This window comes from Lolium perenne, chromosome 5, assembly GCF_019359855.2.
Source record: "Lolium perenne isolate Kyuss_39 chromosome 5, Kyuss_2.0, whole genome shotgun sequence".
In the NCBI taxonomy this organism is placed as follows: domain Eukaryota; kingdom Viridiplantae; phylum Streptophyta; class Magnoliopsida; order Poales; family Poaceae; genus Lolium; species Lolium perenne.
In genome coordinates this window covers 15,698,958-15,716,996 of record NC_067248.2, presented here as the reverse complement: position 1 = coordinate 15,716,996, position 18,039 = coordinate 15,698,958, and the positions used below count along the sequence as shown (strand labels likewise).

At 42.1% G+C, this 18,039-nt stretch overlaps 3 protein-coding genes across 3 annotated transcripts; 1 reads left to right on the top strand and 2 right to left on the bottom strand.

The window, feature by feature from the left end:
- Positions 1-3,959: 3,959 nt before the first annotated feature.
- On the bottom strand, positions 3,960-5,431 carry LOC127304554 (uncharacterized). The gene is made up of 4 exons (XM_051335205.2): positions 4,776-5,431; positions 4,481-4,675; positions 4,251-4,382; positions 3,960-4,166 (listed from the first exon to the last, which is right to left on the bottom strand). The coding sequence occupies exons 1-4, from the start codon at positions 5,244-5,246 to the stop codon at positions 4,086-4,088; spliced, it is 879 nt and encodes a 292-aa protein (XP_051191165.1). The 5' UTR covers positions 5,247-5,431; the 3' UTR covers positions 3,960-4,085.
- A 3,210-nt stretch (positions 5,432-8,641) lies between these two features.
- Positions 8,642-11,828, bottom strand: LOC127298902 (adenine phosphoribosyltransferase 1). The gene is made up of 6 exons (XM_051328771.2): positions 11,628-11,828; positions 10,393-10,503; positions 10,166-10,258; positions 9,917-10,066; positions 9,545-9,603; positions 8,642-8,950 (listed from the first exon to the last, which is right to left on the bottom strand). Exons 1-6 carry the CDS (start codon positions 11,695-11,697, stop codon positions 8,888-8,890), a joined length of 546 nt encoding a protein of 181 aa, XP_051184731.1. The 5' UTR covers positions 11,698-11,828; the 3' UTR covers positions 8,642-8,887.
- A 3,686-nt stretch (positions 11,829-15,514) lies between these two features.
- LOC127304555 (F-box/FBD/LRR-repeat protein At5g53840-like) lies at positions 15,515-17,253 on the top strand. The gene is made up of 3 exons (XM_051335206.2): positions 15,515-16,477; positions 16,602-16,736; positions 16,840-17,253. The coding sequence occupies exons 1-3, from the start codon at positions 15,548-15,550 to the stop codon at positions 17,131-17,133; spliced, it is 1,359 nt and encodes a 452-aa protein (XP_051191166.1). The 5' UTR covers positions 15,515-15,547; the 3' UTR covers positions 17,134-17,253.
- Positions 17,254-18,039: the final 786 nt, after the last annotated feature.

Below are 18,039 nucleotides of genomic sequence, written 5' to 3'. Positions count from 1 at the left end.
AGACGACCCCACTGGTCATTGGCTGCGGCAGCCCCACAGAGCGGCAATATATGTCTTTTCCTGAAAAATAGACGACCCCACTGGTCATTGGCTGCGGCAGCCCTATAGAGCGGTCCCATTTGTCATTGGCAGCACCGCGTATAAAATCATGAAATAAAACGGCCCACACGTCAGCGATAGATGGATGGCTGCTCCGACGTGTCTCCTGACCCTACCCGTCAGCACGAGACGGTCAGGGAGGAGCTGCCCCTGTGCGGCCCCACCCGGTCAGACTAACGGTCAAGGCCTCTGACCTGACGGCTACCGGCCGTTCCAGCACTTGTGCGTGTTTCAAACTAGAGGAGGGGAAAACTGAGGAAAAACTAAGGGACTGGGGAAAACTGAGTACAACTAACGAACCAGGGGCACAAAAATAGAAATCCCAATAAACAATGTTGAGGGAATAGCCTTCCCCTGCTATGCCTTCTCTGAGGCGCAGCTGTATTTTAAGGTGAACAGTTGCTTAAAAGGATAACTAGATCCAAAGAATATCTCTAGTATTTTTTGTTTGTTTTACTTATCAATGATATTGTGACTTTGATTTTTTTACGTTGTTATAAAGTAAGAGAATTCTTCTAAAGACGGGAAATCGGGTATTCAAACAATTCACTAGTTTTTACTTTGTATAACTTCTCACAGGAAATATATGAGGAATGAATTGAGGGAGCAGGGGGTAACTTAGCATGTCAACAGTAATTGATCACAATTCATTTAACACGATTCTAATTGACTGAATATATTACTGTACTAAAAACAAAAGTAGAAGTAAGAATATAAGAATTGTGATATTTCCTGTCACTTTCAGTTGGCAAGAGTACAATACTTATGAAAAATTGTTTAGAACTTCACTGATTCGTAATGATCGACTTTGCAGAAGTCAATATGATAGTATACTCAGACCAAGTTCTTCAATGCTGCACTTTCTGAAATTTAGTATCTGGGGAAAAGTTGGGCATCGTTCCTACACGTAAATGGCTGAACTGGTCAAACAGAAACATTGTGCTATAAATGAACTATGTAGCTTCCAAAAAAATTCATGCACTGCCATCACAAGAAATGCTCAGCTACAGCCTACAGGGTACCTCAGATACAAGTTAGCTTTAAGATATTTACTGATTTTTTTTTATCAAAACCATGTACATATGAAACTAAATTGAAAGGGAAATAAAAATGCATCTCACTAGTGTCCTTAGTTCATGACTATTTGACTTACTAACGTATTTTTCGTCCATCCTCTATTTTAACTTTTCAATAGTCGAAAGTAACTATTTGAGTGTCCAGTCAGCATGCGGTCAGAATTCCTGTTTGATCTCATCACGTAAACCCCCAGGACATTAAACATAACTACACCCCCAGTATCATCTAAGCAAGGATATATCAGGACTTCATCACCTTTTCTACATCCTAAAAGATAAAGGCGTGTGGGCTTCAGCGCCAACATAATGTATTATTTTCTTCAAATATGAAGATAGATTGGCTCACTAAAACCTAGCCTCAGCAGCCACAAAGAAGAAAATGGACATACATCAGTTTATTCAAGAAAAAAAGAAATAAAAGGAACAGAGCTTTCGAAAGGAAACATAACAAACTAGAAGTCAGAGATTATATATCATAGCACAATGTCAAAAGATAACCGCAAGATTATTTCCTGAATCCATAATAATGAACTTAAAGTCAAACAATACCCAGGCATCTTCAATTAGGACGCCCACAAAAAAAAATCTTCAATTAGGACATTAAGAAGAATGCATCAAAAAATGAATCACTCGCGTTATTCAAGAAAGGCTGCTAGAGAGGGAGGTGGTGTTTTAGCACATAGGTGCATATGAACCTATTATGCAAAATGCATAAAAAACAGAATTTAAAAATGTCAAAAAATTCCGAGATAAAATTTTGCGTATACATTTCAACATTTTATGTTCGTACATAACTTTTTGGGGAAAACGAACATTTTATGTGGTCTGTGTAAAAAAGACAAAAAAATGTCTCGTGAATAGTCATGTTCGAGCGTGAAAAATTGTCTTTTTTATACGGGACATAAAAAAATGTTCTTATTCCCTTGATAACTTGTGTACGAATATAGAATGTCTATATGTACATGCACAATTTTATTTTAGAATTTTTTGATATTTGAAATGTGTTTTCACACAATAGGTTCATATGCACCCGTGAACTGAAATGAATATCCGGCTAGAGATAGCCTAGGAAAACATTTTAGCTCTGTAGTTTCAAAAGCATAATTCAATTAGGGGAATAGAGCTACTTGGAATAACACAACTAAAACATGCTTAGAAAGAGACGAAGCTTCGTCTAAAGGCTAAGCTACTAAAATTATCCTATAATAGTACATACTATGTTATCAATTATAGCATGATGATGCAAGTGTCATCTACTCATCGCAGGATGGTAACCGCAATCTTTCAGACAAGAGCAGAATTATACTTGCACAGGTTCATGATCCTGATCTTATCAGCAACTAATGCTTCTTTAGAAGTTTAATTCTGTCTAGGGGATTTCAAGTCATCATGCAAAACTGACAACCTGATTGATACGAAGATGACAAAATGTACATTGGGGTAAGCACAAATAAACTAAAAAAGCAGAACTCAAAGCCCCAATATGATCGATGGTCATCCAATAGAAACTTCCATTAGTTTAATAAGTACTCCATGAGTACCAAATAAGGACACCATTGGCTCCACATATATGCATAAGATCTCCATACATCAACCACAAACAAGTCAGACAGTCCTGAAAAGTACCAAGAAAGTAATTCTGCTAGCAACAGCAATAAACTTCAGTATGGACTATGGACTATCCTCTTCACAAGAATAATTTGCAACGTTGGTTACAGAAATAAGCAAGTCTGCATTCCCAAATAATACTAGAGCTTACAAATAATACTAGAGCTTACAAATTTAAAGATGGAACAATCAAGTCTGCATTCCCAAATAATACTAGAGCTTACAAATTTAAAGATGGAACTTTATTGAGCCACTCCAAACAGGAACTAGCTATAAGTTACATGTGATATCTTTGCTGCTTCAACTATTTCTAGAAGGCAAACATCATGGGAACAATTGAATAGGTCATAACTTGTTTCATCCTGATTCTTCTGCCATCACAAGCACAAAAACTGGCCTGTTGCCCAACTTTTTTTTTTTCGAGAAAACGCTTGCGTTTCATTTCATTGAAAAGGTAGAGTCTGGTTTACATTCCTCCTAAGAGGTGGATTACAGCATGAGAGAAGCTAACTTAGTGCACATCCCAGGTAGGTGGCAAGACTACTCAAAGCCCGTTGGCTCCTGCCCGTGCCCAAAGCCTGGCCTCGTCCTTGATCTTCGATATCAGGGAGCGGACAGAAGGTTGGGGTACCCTGGAATATGTAATCGTTTCGGTGTTTCCATATCATCCAGGGGGTAAGCAACACGGCAGAGGCGAGGCCTTTGCCAAGCTGCTTGGGTGTTTGCTGTTTAGCTTGCAGCCACCAGTCCATGAGGGTGTCTTCGATCCCAATTTGCCTGTTCCCAACTTGTCCTGGCCCTGAAATGCATACCATAGTTAGAGCACTAAACAAAAAGGAAACCCCCATGGCAAGCAACTATAAGTCATTTCCAACTAAAATTCAGTTTTCCTCATAGATGATAATTATGATTACTTAGACTTTAAGTTGCAAAATTCAGGTTGTAGAGATGACAACTTATGCACTTTACTGTGTTTTTTGCTACACCTAGCTCATTTTATATGACAGAATCTGATGAGACAATTTGGTTTTGCCGATACTATAATTTAGCTTGGTTTATACATCTGCTGCCTTTACAGTCCAATACACCACACCAGCGTCTACCAGAGGCTACCAGCAAGCGAACAACCTAAGGGTTCTAGAGAGGGGGAAGCAATGACAGGGAGACCCACCTGGCTTGGGGCAGTCGGGGATAATGCGGATGGTGGACACGATCCATTCCACGCGCCCGTCGGATGCCATCGAGACCTCCACCGACCCTCGCCTATGCCCAAGCCGAAGCTCAAGGCTGTGAAAATCAATTCTACAAGTTCAGATCAAGTCCAATGTTCATCCCGTTGTACGCAATCGGCGCGTACATCCACATATCATCGGAGCTCAGGACCTGAAAATTGGAGAAAGAGAATTTGGCCAACCGCAATGTCGTCACGGAACAAATTTGGATGATCTGAGTTGAACAAATCCTCACCTTGATCTGAAGCTGCAGAAACTTGACATACTGAACTGCCTCCTCCAGCATGGTGCTCATATCTACCTTGGTTCCGTTGGGCACAAGGGTCTGCAGTGTTTTCAGCCTCTCATTGATCCTCTCCCTTCTTTTCTGCTCAAGCAAAGAACAACATTAGTATGTTCCATATACCACATTCAGTTACCGAAAAATATTATTTCCTCGGCTGCAAAAGAGATGTAAGTAAGTACCCTTGCATAGAGGCTCTGGGGGTCAGTTGCGGCTCCACGGCCAGCCCGGGCCTTTCCTTTCGGTCTAACACCGTCAGCTTCTGCTGACTCTGCTTGAGAAGCATTCGAGTCATTGTCAGAGGTGCAGCAGCTCGCTTCGTTTTGTCTAGCCTTCTTTGATCGCTTCGGTTCAGCCTTTCTTGTGCATTTCCGACCCTGCAATGAACCAATTACAGTCAGTACTCACATTAGCAGAATGAATGCCTTTCTGAAACATAGCTGGTGAACAGAATGATCATTCATACAAAGGACTTACTCTTGCTTGGCCGTCGATCTCTTCTTCAGTCGAGTGCTTTCTCTTGTTAGTAGCGCCGACCGAATCAAGATCCTCGCAGCTCAACTCTCCATTCCCATACAAATCATGGGAGATGTTTGGGATCATGTTCATATACTCAGTTGGACCTTGCTCCTGGACCAAGTTGAGGCCATCTGGTGCGATGCAGGAGCTGATGCCGAGGGTCTCACCGGAGTCACCCAAATAGTAGCCCATACTCTGGGATGGAATGGCAAGGCTACTAGTGTTGCTTTCACTACATGCACTTGTGTTAGGATTACAATCATAGTACGGCTGATGGGAAGCCTGATACCAAGGCAGATCCTGCTGGCCTTCCTCTTCATGGGAGGGGAAGGTGCCAAGGAGCTGTGCCATGATATCAGACTCCTCGCCCTGCTGCAGGAAGTCAAACATGGTCCAGCAAGCCTCAGAAATCAGTCCTCCAGCCTCCATTGAGATGTGAATGTAGGACTTGGAGTTCTTGGAGGCAAAGGCCAAAGGGTGACCTGATGAGTGTGGGTTGAGGCACTTGTTGTTGAAGGGTGAAGACAAATGCTCAACAGTTCAGGTGCTTTTATACTGTTGAGAATTCTGAAAGTTGCAAGGGACAACATCTGTAGAATAAAAAAAAAATGGTAGTCAATGTGTGGGATGAAGTGTGTGGTGATAAGTTATGTTCTGGCGATGTGAAGAGCTGAAGATGACAAGTTAAGAGAATATCAACTGCTGGTTGGTAGGCATGACAGTGACTTGTCCAAGATCACAGTTATGTGGCATGTCTCTGAAGAATGTACAATGATTGCAGACAGTTTACTAATCATTGGTCCATGATCCATCGAGGACAGGGAAAGAAAGTCTATGATCTCTGTACCGGAATAGCAAGAGTCTACACCAGAATAGAATAGAACAAAATCAACACAACTGTGTACTCATGCTTGTTTTCTTTCAGTAAGATATGTACTTGTGTTGGTTAAGGAGATCGATAAACAAAAGTACGATATGCAAAGACAGGCCTGCATGAACTTGGTGGAAGGAATCTGAACATTCTTAAGAACTCAAAGAGGATACAAAAGCATACCTCCACGGATATCCCCTTCTTCAATGCTGCACAGTTCTTGCACCTTGTGCCCACAACAGCAATATTCATGATCAACACTTGCAAGACTACAAAGGCTGGTATTTGAAAGATCTACCACGGTAATTGCATCTATCTAGTAAACTTTGCCAAATTGAGCTTACAACAAAACCAAGTTTGTGCCTACAGCATCAAACATTGCAGATACGGACCACCACACACCAGTGCTAGAAATTCCGACACTAGGTGGGAACTCGAGAAGGATTATAGAGGCAAGCTTTACCCCTGCAAAGTGAAATGCAGAGAGGCTGATGTACGGACCACCACAGCAAACAAAAAAAAAAGGATCTATTCCATATTTTGTTATCACATGGTTTGTTAATTCTAACCTGTCAGAAGATCAACATGGTAACATATCAGCAAGATTACTACAAAGTCCGCAGAAAACTCAAACAGATCTTAAATTCAGATTATGCCACGTTTTAACAATCAATGTGCATGTGCATCATCAAAATGGATGGCACAATGTGTGTATCACTTTAAGGCGTCAAGTTTGCGCAACATCCGACATCAAGATCTGATCCTGATATCCTCATCCGTAGGAAGTTATCTGCGTATATAACTAGTAATCAATAGTTGCACATGACTCAGATCCACCACAATGCACAAATCAGATGAACTTCTGTCATGTCCTGAGAAAGGATCGCATGGCTCTTTTTGGTAAACATTAACAGCTAAGATGCTGGCAAGGAGAATGATTCAAAGGGAACAATATGAGGTTTGTTTATGCCCCATGATCCTTGCCCTTTAGCTGTACGAAAGAAGCACAGATGCCTTCAATTTGTACGCAGCGAAGTTGCATGCATATATATTGTAGAAGACCTGAAAACTAAGCATATATCATTGAGATCTCTATATCATTAAATGTACATAAACGAATAGCTTGATGTAAGAGCATTACTAAATACGCCGTTACATTGTTTCCTAACTTCACGAAGGTCAACTTCGTATCATGGGAAAGCCAAATTGCTTATGATATTGTTCCCTATGGAAGATCCTACAAGACATTCTCCTTAGTGTTTCTCTGCTTATAAGCCTATAAATAAAGCACAGACTGGCACTAATAAACTATGATGAGGGAATAGCCTTCCCCTGCTATGTGTTCTATGAAGAACAGCTGTATGTTAAGGTGAACCGTTGCTTGAAAAGATAACTATACTTCTAGATCTAAGAATACATCTACTACCATATTTTTCGTTTTACTTTCTCATGATATTTTATTCTTGGATTCTTGGAATCATATAAAGTTTAAAAGTATTTTCTTTTAAAGATGAAAAATGACATTCAAACAATTGGCTAGCTGTATAACTGCTCACATAAAGATGCGAGGAATGAATTGTGGGACAGCAGGGGCTAACTTACCATGTCAACGTTAAATGATTAGAATCCAAAGGATTCTAATTGACTCAAATATATTACTCCTCCGGTGATTTGCATGTATGTAGACACATTTTAATTGACTCAAATATATTACTCCTCCAATCCATATTACTTGTCGGTGATTTGCATGTATGTAAACACATTTTAATTGAATCAAATATATTACTCCTCCAATCCATATTACTTGTCATTTTAGCGACAAGTAATATGGATCGGAGGGAGTACTAAAATCAAAAGCAAAAGTCGGATTGTAAGAATTGTGACCTTTGGTGTCACTTTCAGTTGACAAGAGTACAATACTAATGCAAAATTGTTTAGAACTTCACTGAATTCATATCAATTGGCTTCATAGAAGTCAATATGATAATATACTCAGAAACAAGTTCTTCAATGCTGTATTTTCTTAAATTTAGTATCAGGGAATAAATGAGGGCATCATTCTTACGTGTAAATACTAACTAGTGCATTTGTTTGTATGGCTGATCTGGTCAAACACGGACATTTTGCTATAACCAAACTATGTAGGATGTAGATTGCAAAACATGCATGCAGTGCCAGCACAAGAACATGTCAGCTACAAGGTAGATATGTACCTCAAGTGAAATTTAGCTTAAAGATATTTACTGAAAAATATTTTATCAAAACAATGTACATATGAAACCAAATTCAAAGGGAAAGAAAAATGCATATGAACTTCAGTCCCCCCTCCCCCTTGAACCAGTGCAACTAGTCAGGAAAGTAACTATTTTGGTGTATTTTTAGTTTGTCTTCTGTTCTAACTAGTCAGGAAAGTAACTATTTTGGTGTCCAGTCAGCATGCGGTCAGAATTCCTGTTTGATATCATCACGTAAACCCTATCCTTTCGACTACAAAAATAAATAGTAGAGAAAAACATTACACCTGGATATCTACACCCCCACCAGTACCATCTAAGCAAAGATATATCAGGACTTTATCGCCAACACAGCATTCTAAAAGGTAGATGGGCTTCAACAACAAGGTACTAGTTTTTTTTTCTTCCCCTGGTCCCAGCAACAACAGAAAAAGAGAATGAGTATTCATCACATAATTCAAGCAAAAAAATATCAAAGGAAACAAATTAGAAGTCAGAGATTTATATACAATAGTACAATGTCAAAAGGTAAACACAAGACTATTTCCTGAATCCATAATGAACTTGAAGTCAAATGATACTTGGGCATCTTCGATTAGGACATCCAGAAAAAAGCATCAAGAATTTCAAAGGCATAATTCAAGGAGCTAATTGGAACAACACAATTAAGCATGCCCAGGAAGGAAATGAACTAAAGTGACAGCACTGTTCATTAAATCTGGACTACAACTATTCTCGATTGACATGAATAATTGCACTGTTGGTTACAGAAATAAGCCATCGATTACAGGGAACAATCAAGTCTGCATTCCCAAATAATATGTGAGCTAACAAATTTAAAGATCGAACTTTATTGAGCCATTCCAAAGAGGAACTAGCTAGAAGTTACATGGGATATCTTTGCTGCATCCACTATTTCCAGAAGGCAAACATGGTGGGAACAACTCGAAAGGGCATAACTTGTTTCATGCTGATTCTTCCGCCTGCACAAGGACAAAAACAGGCCTGTTGCCCAACTTGTCCCGGCCCTGAAATACATGCCATAATTAGAAATGTTCTCATGGCAAAGCAACTACAAGTAATTTCCAACTAAAAATCATTGTTGCTCCTACATGATAATTATGATTACTTCTTTAAGTTGCAAAATTCAGGTTGTAGAGATGGCAACTTAGTAAGTAAAAATAAATGTTCTTATCAGTAAGACATTAACCAACATCCAAAGATGTGCAGCCAATTCTTGGAGGTTCAGATTAAAGTTCAATGGCTAGGTATTGTATTAGCCAAATGCATGAGAATAAAAAGATGGAGCTTTATGGTGAAACTGTCTATTCCTAGTATACATAAGTGGAGAACATGTGTGTACTCGCATCAAAGTAAAGTTCCATAATTTCTAGAGCATGCTAGCTAACAAGAGTTGCACGCAAATGACCAAATAGTTGAATGCAGCAAGCCAGTAACTACAAGAAGCAAATCTCTCAATAATTATATTATTGAAACTTAACAAAACAATTAATACGTGAATGGAGAAATCCTAACAAGAACATTGCAACAATTTCAACATGATTGTGAACAACATTTTGGTCATCTAAACAGGGAGATGGTGCACTGGAAGCAAAATGTACCTTCAGCTCTGGCAGTTCAATAACACAGGCACACTCAACCACCTCTGCTCCAACACGCTCTACAAAGTAGAAAGGCACACTTAATAACATAAGTAAATCAGTAAATTACCATATAATAAATTATAGGAAAGCAATGCAACAAGCACATATCGAAGTGCGTTCCCTTCAAGAAATACTATTTTAACATCAGAGCTAATGAACGAAAACCATTCAGAATTGTATCCTGTCCACATTCGGGCATATGCACTAAAATTTCTATCATCTATTTTTCAACTTGCAAGGAAATGGAGCATGCAATGGCTAACAAGATTTTCTAGAACAGAACAATAATTTACTCAACTATTTCAAGAAATTTTATGCAAGTAAGCTCACCAATAAGTTTGGCAGCTGCAGATAGGGTTCCCCCTGTTGCAATTAGATCGTCCACGATAACAACCCGGTCATTGGGCTGCACAGCTCCTACGTGCATTTCGATCTTGTCGGTGCCATATTCCAGAGAATATTCTTCTGATATCACCTCACCTAATATAAACATGTAACATTATTATCTATAATGCGCCCAGATGGAGGCTGTTTAACAAAGGCAGCAGCAGCTGCACATGAAGCACCCAACAAACCTACCAGGTAACTTTTTGGGCTTCCTTATTGGAACAAACTTTGCACCTATGGCTAATGCAATGGGAGGTCCGAAAATGAACCCTCTGGCTTCAACACCTGATTTTGATGGCAACAGAAATGATACATGAGCACCAAAGAAAAAATAAGAATCTCAAATTGATTTGAATTCTGGCCGTATTGTATAACAAGCACAGTTTACATGAAGAAAGATTCTTCTTAATTTCACATACCAGCAACCACAGTGATGCCCTTGTCCTTGTAGCGCTCAACAAAGAGGTCGGTAGTGTCACGGAACGCCTGCGGATCGAGAAGCAGCGTCGTGATGTCCTGGAACAAAATCCCTACAGGAAGAAATGACAGGATATGCATTACTAAACGACACAAACAATCATTAATCTAGAGCAAGCGTCGTCCTGAGTATTCGCCAGCAGCACATAGCGCCACATAAGCCAATGGTTCATAGCTTCACATGCAGCTGCTGCCCAACATGTAAAGCAAGGCCTTAACTAGCCAAAATATTTCATGAGCCACCAAGTAAGTAACTGCTCAGTTGCGTGGAATATGACAAGCAGCAGGCAGTTTAAATCTACAATGGAAATTTATTTGTTCCGTACAAGAGAACCAAAGTGTTCTACTTAGGTGCTTATATCATCATTACTTCTGGTGGCAACGACAATTGACACATCCTTCAGGTACTGAGTATGCAGTAACGCCAATTTACAGCTTCAGTTAGTATTATGTAGGCAAGGCTCGCATATGCACTTTAGAGTTTTTTTTTCTACACAGTAACTCATTTTCCAAGCCAACACCTGATGGGGCAATTTTGTGTTGGCAGTAGTACAATTTAGCTTGGTGTATATAATAAAACTAGGCTTTTAACTAGCCAGAATATTTCATGAGCCAGCACCAACTAAGTGTTTATTCACTGCCTGAATCAATGATGATAAGCAGCAGGTGGTCTAAACCTGCAGTGGCAATTTATTTGCTTGTTCTATAAAAGAGAACCGGACTAGTCTGCTTAATTAGGTGCCTGTATCAGCAGTTGCTTGTGGTGGCAGTGTCAGTTGGCACATCCCGCATGTACTGGATACTGGTTCACCGTCAGAACAACGTACAGGCCTTTACTTAAGTATGCTCCATCCATCTAGCACAGCAGCAATATGCGGCGACGCCGATTCACGCGCTTTGGGTAGTTATTTTTTAACTATGCAATGCTCGCTTGTGCGCTTCACGATTTAGCTCGTTTTCTAGGCCAGCGCCTGATGGTAGAAAACAATCTGGCATTGGCAGTAGTAGAATTTAGCTACTCTGTGAAACCCTGGTGGGTGGGTGGGTGTGTAGGACAGTCCGTGTACGCTGCTACAGGGACTCCCGACACAGATCGCAGCAACCAGATCGGACCTAAGCGAGCGAGCGAGCGGGGAAGGGAACAACCTAGGGTTCTGGGGAGGGGCGGGGGACCCACCTGGCTTGGGGAAGTCGGGGATGACGCGGATGGTGGAGGCGATCCGCTCCACGCGCCCGTCGGACGCCATCGCGACCGCCGCCGACCCTCTCCTACGCCGAAGCCGCGCGCCTCCGGGAGGTCCGAGCTGCCGCCGCACGCGCGCGCCGCCGGGGGGAGTGGGGAGCGGGAGGAGGAGGGTGGAGCGAGAAGCTGCAGAAGCGAGCATCGCCCGCCTTTTAACACAGCCGCCGACGCCTCCGCGAGCGCCGCCGTGAATTATAACGGCGCGAGGGCAATCATTCAGAGCTGACGCGTGGGTCCATGCCGGAGGCTGGGCCCGCGTGTCATTGTGCCTGAGGTTTGGTGCGGTTGCGTCTGACGTCGCGGGGTGGTGGGCCCGGGAGGGGGCGTGGTTCATGCGGCCAGTACTGTCCCCACCAAGCGAGAAGTTTGTTGGGCAGAGGACAGACTCGTGATGCTACGACGGCCTTTCTCTTGCCGTCTCTCCCTGCGAATCTCCAACATTTGTCTTCCTCTTTCATTTCTGCAGCAGAGTGAAGGCATCTCCAGCGTGCACCTAGGGCCAGCATAAAAGCCACCCAACGGCCTTCCATCTCTAGCCATCAATCAATGCAAGTAGGCTCACTCTTGCTCTGATCGCGTCCATCAATGTTGCCGTTTCGTTCTACACGTCGGCATCCAATGCTCCCGCCCTTTATAACCAGGAACCATTTTCTTTCACAGTCACTCATCTTCCATTCCGCACCACCAGCACATGCATCAATGACCGGCGGCATAGACTCGAGGGGAGGGCGCCTAGGATGGCCTCCGGGCTGTGGTAGACGGATTTAGAGGTTGTTGGCCCATTTGTCCATTAAAAATCAGCCCGAAGCCCAGTTTTTAGCCACCCAGCCCATTTTGGCCCAAGGTCCGTGCCTGCTGGCCTCGATGGGTCACCCAGTACTATCCAAGAGTGTGTAGCTTCACATAGCTTTGTACTGTATATTAATTGTTATTTTGGACTGAAACTGTACATGAATTATTGAAAAAGTTTTTTGTTTAGTATTTGGTTTCAAAACCATCAATATATATATCTACCATTTTTAGACATTCAGCACCATATATGCCTCTATCACTTTTGCTGGTTTGTGTGAACACAAGTGTTCTTCAGTTAATCCAAGCAGGAGGAATTGAGCCGAATCTTCAACTTGTGAATAAACGCTTTTATTACGGCTCGAAGGCATTTGGAGGCACTAGCTGTATTCCAGCACATCAAGGACCGTGTATGTGCTTTCTCCTGGATGAGAATGTTGTTATTTTTATGGGTTTCTGTTGGCGCCATGATTCAACTTTCTTTGCACTACCCCTACCAGTGCTTGTTCTTTCTCATGAGGGCACGAGCGCACATGTTGTGACTTACATTACACCCATTTGTTTGAACATTTTAACATTCTTAGTAATACTTTGAAGTGCCTTTTTTTCTTCTTCGTGTTTAAACAGAAAGTGAGTTTTTCTGTTTCCATGGAATTAGAGTTTTCCCTGCTGTGATTTCAAGCATGATGATGAGTCTTGTTTTCATGGAAAAAAAACTATCTGGTGCTAAGTTTTGACTTGTAATTATAGGCCATTATTCTTGGAGCACGTACGGGCAACTGAAGATGTCTTGCCTCTCAACCTCTCTATGAAGTATGAACTGAATTAACCGCCACCCACAGCTTGACACATTGCACATAGGCTTCTTCATCCAAAACTTATGTCATGTCCTGCATCCATCAGATGCTGTCCTAGCATTTCTCTAACGAGTTTTCACTGCCGACCACACTTTTGGAGCAATATCGAACACCTTCAGTCCATTGACCCATCGGTCAGATAAAAACTTGACCAGTTTTTTAAAGTCCTGGGTTCTGATGATATGCGGTTGGGTACAACCAGATGGATATTGGATTTGATTAGAATCTGTAAATATGATTTGGCAGCCTTGGGCGGAGAACGCAGCTCGTGCTTGAGATCCATGGATAGCAGCTTCAGAGAGTAATATATATATATATACTATACTATATATAAAGGCTGACCCCATTTGCTGCCTCCTCAGCCCCTTGGCTACTGTTCATGCAAATGCATATGAACAGTACATGTATGCAAATTGCTACATGAACAATTATTGGGACAAACTGCATCATTTGTTAACACTATTTATTCTAGGAAAATACTACTCCTTTTTTCTATGATATTTTCTGAAAGTATAGTTACTCTTTGCATGTATGCCGTCTATACTACTGCAATCTTATTCGAAAAATATATTTCCTACACTATCTGCCACCTCTTCTAGCCGAGAGAAGTACTATTGCCTTCTTTGGTAGCAACACCGGAAACAAAAAAAAATCCACCGTCTGCCTCCTCTTTTAGCCGGGAAAATCATACCATCTTCTCTACGAAATCTCCTCGGAGCTATATAGTTTATCCACCATTCTGTCTCCTATACTACGACGACCATCGGATGGCTCTTTTATCTGGGGAAATAGTACTAACATTTGCTCGGGAACCATCAGAACATGTTGTTACTTAACCATCTTTCGTCTAGACTACGGCCATCTTTTACCCTATGAAAATACTCCATTCGTCGCTTCTTACACCCGAAAAAATATTACTATATTCTTCTAAAGCACCTTCAAAAAAATATACTTACTCTACCGTTCGCCGGGCACCTCCGCCACCTCTTCTAGCCGAGAGAAGTACTATTGCCTTCTTTGGTAGCAACACCGGAAACAAAAAAAATCCACCGTCTGCCGCCTCTTTTAGCCGGGAAAATCATATCATCTTCTCTACGAAATCTCCTCGGAGCTATATAGTTTATCCACCATTCTGTCTCCTATACTACGACGACCATCGGATGGCTCTTTTATCTGGGGAAATAGTACTAACATTTGCTCGGGAACCATCAGAACATGTTGTTACTTAACCATCTTTCGTCTAGACTACGGCCATCTTTTACCCTATGAAAATACTTCATTCGTCGCTTCTTTCACCCGAAAAAATATTACTATATTCTTCTAAAGCACCTTCAAAAAAATATACTTACTCTACCGTTCGCCGGGCACCTTCAGAAAAATATACTTACTCTACCGTTCGCCGCCTCTTTCAGTAGCATGTAGCAAGTCCAAAAATGCTCTAGGCACAACAACTACCGCCGTCTAGACCTTCTTCTACTCCATCGCCCGTTGCCTCTTTCGGCCAGAGAAATACTACCATTTCATTTTGTAGAAACACCGAAAACAAAAGCACTCCACCATTCGCCGCCTATTTCACCGATACTTCTACAGTACTTCAGCAACCAACCCAGATATCTCTACAGTACTTCAGCAACCAACCCAGATATTGTTTTATTTCTACAATATTTTAACCAACAATCTAGACACAAAAGCAATGAACCATTCGCCGTCTATTTCATTGGCACTTCTGCTGTACTTTAGCAACCCAAATATTGTATTATTTCTACAAAATTGTAACCAACGATCATTATACCAAAGGCGCGGTCGAGTTTTAGATGTTTCTTCAGCTATTTTTGAAAAAGAATCCCGCACTCTTACACCTAAAAACGCCGTTTTTAAAAAAAGAATGCCGCACCATAGACAACACGGGCGCGGCGTGCGCCGCGCCGCAAACTTCCTAGTTAATATAATAGGTGATGAACCAAACCGAATACGTACTGTAGAATATACTGTAAAAAAACGGAATGTTTATTTTGCGCCTTTAGGATTTCGTATATAAGAGCCAGGCGGGCCTGTTCTTCTTCCCCTCTGGTCCTTGTTGGTGAACCAACCCGCCGCCGGCCGGCCCACACACCTCCTTCCTCCTCCGCCTCCCTTCTCCGGTGACCCCTGATCCCCGGCAGTGAGCCCTCTTGACCGAGGCAAACCCTAGCCCCCCCCCTGTTCCCCATGCAGATGGAAATGGAGGCGGGAGGTTTTAGGTCAAAAAGGGGCAGATCGGTGTCGCCGGGCAAGGATGAAGATGGAGGAGGCGTAGACCACATCAGCGCCCTCCCCGACGCCGTCCTTGGCGAGATCATCACCCTCCTCCCCACCAAGGACGACGCCCGCACCAGAATCCTAGCCTCCCGGTGGCGCCACCTCTGGCGCTCCGCCCCTCTTAACCTCGAAGGCCGTAGCCTCATCAACCATCCGGATAAACGGGGTAAATTCGCTGGTGTCGTGTCACGCATCCTCTCCTCGCACCAAGGCCCCGGTTGCCGCTTCTGCATCCCCGATGGCCACGGACGAAGCATCTACGGAGCAGCTACCACCATGGACGCCTGGCTCCGGTCCCCCGCTCTGGATAACCTGCAGGAGCTCGATGTATGGTACGACCGATGCCACCAGGTGCCGGCATCGACGTTTCGCTTCAAGGCCACCCTCCATGTCCTCACCATCGGAGGATGCGACCTCTCCAAAAGCAGCACCGTCCAAGGACTAGGCTTCCCCGTGCTCAAGCAGCTAGGAATCGAGTGTGTCATCATCTCGGAGTCCTCAATTCACAGCTTGATTGCTTCTTGCCCCGTTCTCGAGTGCTTGTCTATTACGTACACCTACGGGTTCAGTTGTCTCCGGATCAACTCCCATAGCATTAAAAAGATCCATATCTATGGCTGCGGGACTGATGAACCTGAGCAGACGGATCCAATCGAGTTAAAGGAACTCATCATTGAGAGTGCCCCTTGCCTCGAAATCTTACAGGATATCTGCAACGATGGTTTGCATGCATCCATTGTTTCCGCGCCCAAACTGGAGACATTGGGCATCCTTAATGAGCACAAGCGTGACGGCGTGGACTACTCCACCCGACTAGTGTTTGGCTCCACAGTGATTCAGGTAATTGTGGTATTTGTAATCATACTTCTTTCATTTACGAGGATCCTAACATGCTTATGTGTGTGTGGAAAAATTACTTATCTGCTACACATGTGCATAATGTTGTCTTCCATGTATGTTCAAGGGATTGCGCGTTGATAGCCTGGCGACGGTGGTGCGCACTGTCAAGGATTTATCGGTTTGTATGATGGCCCTTAATTTGGATATAGTTATTGAATTGATGAAATGTTTTCCGTGCTTGGAGAAGCTCTCCCTTCAGGTAACGTTGCATCATCGATAGTTCGTACGTAGCTAGTGTTGAACTGCTCATTTGATCTTTTCACTCTTGAAGTTGTTAATTTTTTTATATGTGTTCTTTACAGGGTTGGTCAACAGGGGAAAAGAATTTGTGGCGTCGTAAACACCGAAAGCTTATCGGATGTCTTGATATTCGTCTAAAGACAATAGTGATATCATCTTATCGGGGCATTTGGTCTGAAATTAACTTTGCCACATTCTTTGTACTCAACGCAAAAGTGCTAGAGTTTATGATATTTCAGGTTGGCTCCACCAGCGAGGAGTTTATTGCAGAACAGAAGAAGAAACTTCAGTTCGATAATAGGGCTTCAAGAGTTGCTCAGTTTCGTTTTACAACTGGCGTGGCCGTGGAGGTTTAGATATCAACCATGTCCACGATTTGAATTTAGCTAATCCCTTCATATGCAGATGTTAAACTGTGTTTGCTCTTCTCAAGAATTGTTCCTGGCTATCTCATTATGTGTTTTGTTCAAATTGTGACTGCCTCTTGTATTTTTAGATTTTAATATATCTTAAGCTTGTATTACCTGATAGTCATTTAATTAATGTACGTAGTGTTGAAGGTTAATTTACTGTTGTTGTTCAATAACAATATCGCATGCAGCAAAGCACCATAGACAATCTCACCAAAAAGCCAAGGGATAATTAACATTCGTAGCTGCAGTCAAATATGATAAATCATACACTTGATATATGTAAACTCCTGGCTTGATGCTTACTTCAACATCTCAGTGTAGTTACACTAGCTCTAGAGCCTAGAGACAAGGTATCAGGTGGTTGCCCGGTTTCATTTTAATACCGACAGTGCTTGCATTTGTGGGTTTTCAAACATGTCGGTAATTTGGACGTAACTGATCCATCTGTAGTGATGGCGTTGAGTGCTTGCATTTCTGGGTTTTCAAACATGCCGGTAATTTGGACGTAACTGATCCATCTGTAGTGATGGTGTTGAGTGCTTGCATTTCTGGTTTTTGAAACATGCCGGTAATTTGGACGTAACTGATCCATCTGTAGTGATGGTGTTGAAAAACTTGGTTTGGGCCAGCGAGGAGTTAATTGTTGCCTATCCGCATATCTTATTTTTTTTATTTTGGCTAACCTTGTTTAGTTACAGGTTATGTAGGAGTATTTAACGTTTGTGTTATCCTGGAACGCTATAACAAACTATTTATATTTATGATGTTAGTTGGTCATTAGGTCTTGTAGATGCTTCATCACCATGATACCTTGCCATTTGATCAAGTTATCGTGTGGCTGAATTTATC